Genomic DNA, 2,095 nt, shown 5'->3' on the forward strand with positions numbered 1-2,095 from the left:
AGATGAAGGCTCACAACTATCTGTACAGCTACAGTGTGTACTCATATGCATAAAATAAATAAATCTTTTTTAAAAAAAAAGAAAAAATATTCAATATAATTGTAAATAAAATATTTCTTTCAGAAGTAAAAATTTCAGAAAAGAAAAAAATAGCAGAAAAGATAAAAGAGAAAGAACGGCAGCAGAAGAAAAGGCAAGAGGAAATTAAAAAGAGGGTAAGTTCTCTTGGTTTCCTTAAGATGCATACAAAATTCATACCTTGTCAGTTGTGGTATGATATCTGAACTGGCTGCAAATAATTACCTAGCAACTTGAAGGGCTCTATAAAGACTAAATGGATATATCATAAGTATATCCCAGCCAGCTGTTGTGGCACATGCCTTTTTTTGTTTTGTTTTGTTTTGTTTTGTTTTCGAGAGAGGGTTTCTCTGTAGCTCTGGCTGTCCTGGAACTCACTCTGTAGTCCAGGTTGGCCTCGAACTCAGAAATCTGCCTGCCTCTGCTTCTCAAGTGCTGGGATTAAAGGTATGTGCCAACACTGCCCGGCGTGGCGCATGCCTTTAATGCCAGTGCTCTGGGAGTAGGGGCAGGGCGGGGCTAGTGGCCAGGGGGGAACATGGGCAAAGGGCAGAGGCAGGGGCAATCTCCCTTAATGAGTTTTGGTTTTTTGAGACAGGGTTTCTCTGTGTAGCCTTGGCTATCCTGGAACTCTGTAGACCAGGCTGACCTTGAATTCAGAGATCCAACTGCCTCTGCCTCCCGAGTGCTGGGCTTAAAAGTGCACTACCTCCACCTGGCTTAAATTCCACTCTTTTTCTACTGGGGAATTGAACCAAGTACTCTGCCCTGACCTACATTCCTAGCCCTTTAACTCTGTTTGGTAGATATATATTCATTATCATTATTTCATCATTTACTTCCTTGTTCCTTGATGAGCAGTTGGGTCTTTCATTAATCTTTTTTTTTTTTAATCTTCATTGAATAACCATGTGTATGATACATGTAGTGTGTGTGTGTGTATTGTCATTTTTAAAAGGCACATTCATATTTTTAGGGTAAATTCCCAAATGTGGATTTCTGAGTAAGAGTTAATCATTGTTTATCTTAGAAATGTTCTTCATGTGGGACTGTGCCTTTTGCATCTGTGAACAGCCTGCTTCTTTCCCTTTCTCCCAACTAGAAACATTTAAAAATAATAACTTTTATATTTAAAAGTACTTCTGTATGCTTTCATGATCAAAACAAGCAGTAAAAGTCATAGCTCAGCCTGAGGGCTGTGTTTGATCGACTCTTAGACACTTAGGTCAGAATCACACTTAAGTTTCCATGTTTTATATTAGGTTTCCAACCTGAAGGGACCTACCTTGAGTGAGTATACTTAGTTTGTTAGACACTGAGATATTTTCTGTTTTGATGCTGTTCTAGTTCTAAAGACACTTGAAATATTCCAGTTTCCCTTTCTAACACCTTATATTTCCTCTCATGAACAAGGAAATCTGTTTTCAGAGTGAAAATTTCATAGGCAAGAATTACATCAAGAGTCAAAGGTACTTCACTTTTCCCCAGTGTTAACTACTACGTAATAGTAACTGTTACGGTTAACACATCTATAGAAAATTGTATCACCATGTATAGAAAAGACACCAAACTGTTGTCTTTTGTCCCCTCAAAAGGCTGGGATCTGGGAAATAAGAACTTTTTATTAATGGGGTGTCACGTGATTATTTTGATTTCATTTGTAACTGAACAATAAAATAGAATTTCTCTGATGTTTCGAAACATTTTTTATATTGTCTACATTGTCAGATGAACAATGCTACACTTTAACCATTCTGTAGTTGAACATTTAGGATGCTACTAAATTTACTTGAGATTATAAATAATACTCTGTGGCGTGTAGGCCTTTAATCTCAGCACTCAGGAGGAAGAGACACATGGATGACTGTGACTTGAAACCCCAGTCCTGTAGAGGAGCATCTAGTGCTAGTAACCACTTATAATCTCTACAGTCCCCATCTCAGGTTCCCCAACCTCCCTCCCTCTCCTCCCTTCCTCCCTCTCCTCCCTTCCTCCCTCTCCTCCCTTCCTCCCTCTC

General features: G+C 38.9%; 1 protein-coding gene across 1 annotated transcript in view; it reads left to right on the top strand.

Moving 5' to 3' along the window:
* Positions 1-2,095, top strand: part of Eif3j (eukaryotic translation initiation factor 3 subunit J) — a 23,368-nt gene that overhangs the window by 12,052 nt on the left and 9,221 nt on the right. Inside the window, exon 4 of the mRNA XM_031371694.1 lies at positions 124-215. Coding sequence (XP_031227554.1) covers positions 124-215 — 92 coding nt within the window. The remainder of the gene's footprint in view (positions 1-123; positions 216-2,095) is intronic.

Source organism: Mastomys coucha, unplaced genomic scaffold (genome assembly GCF_008632895.1).
Source record: "Mastomys coucha isolate ucsf_1 unplaced genomic scaffold, UCSF_Mcou_1 pScaffold15, whole genome shotgun sequence".
NCBI lineage: Eukaryota > Metazoa > Chordata > Mammalia > Rodentia > Muridae > Mastomys > Mastomys coucha.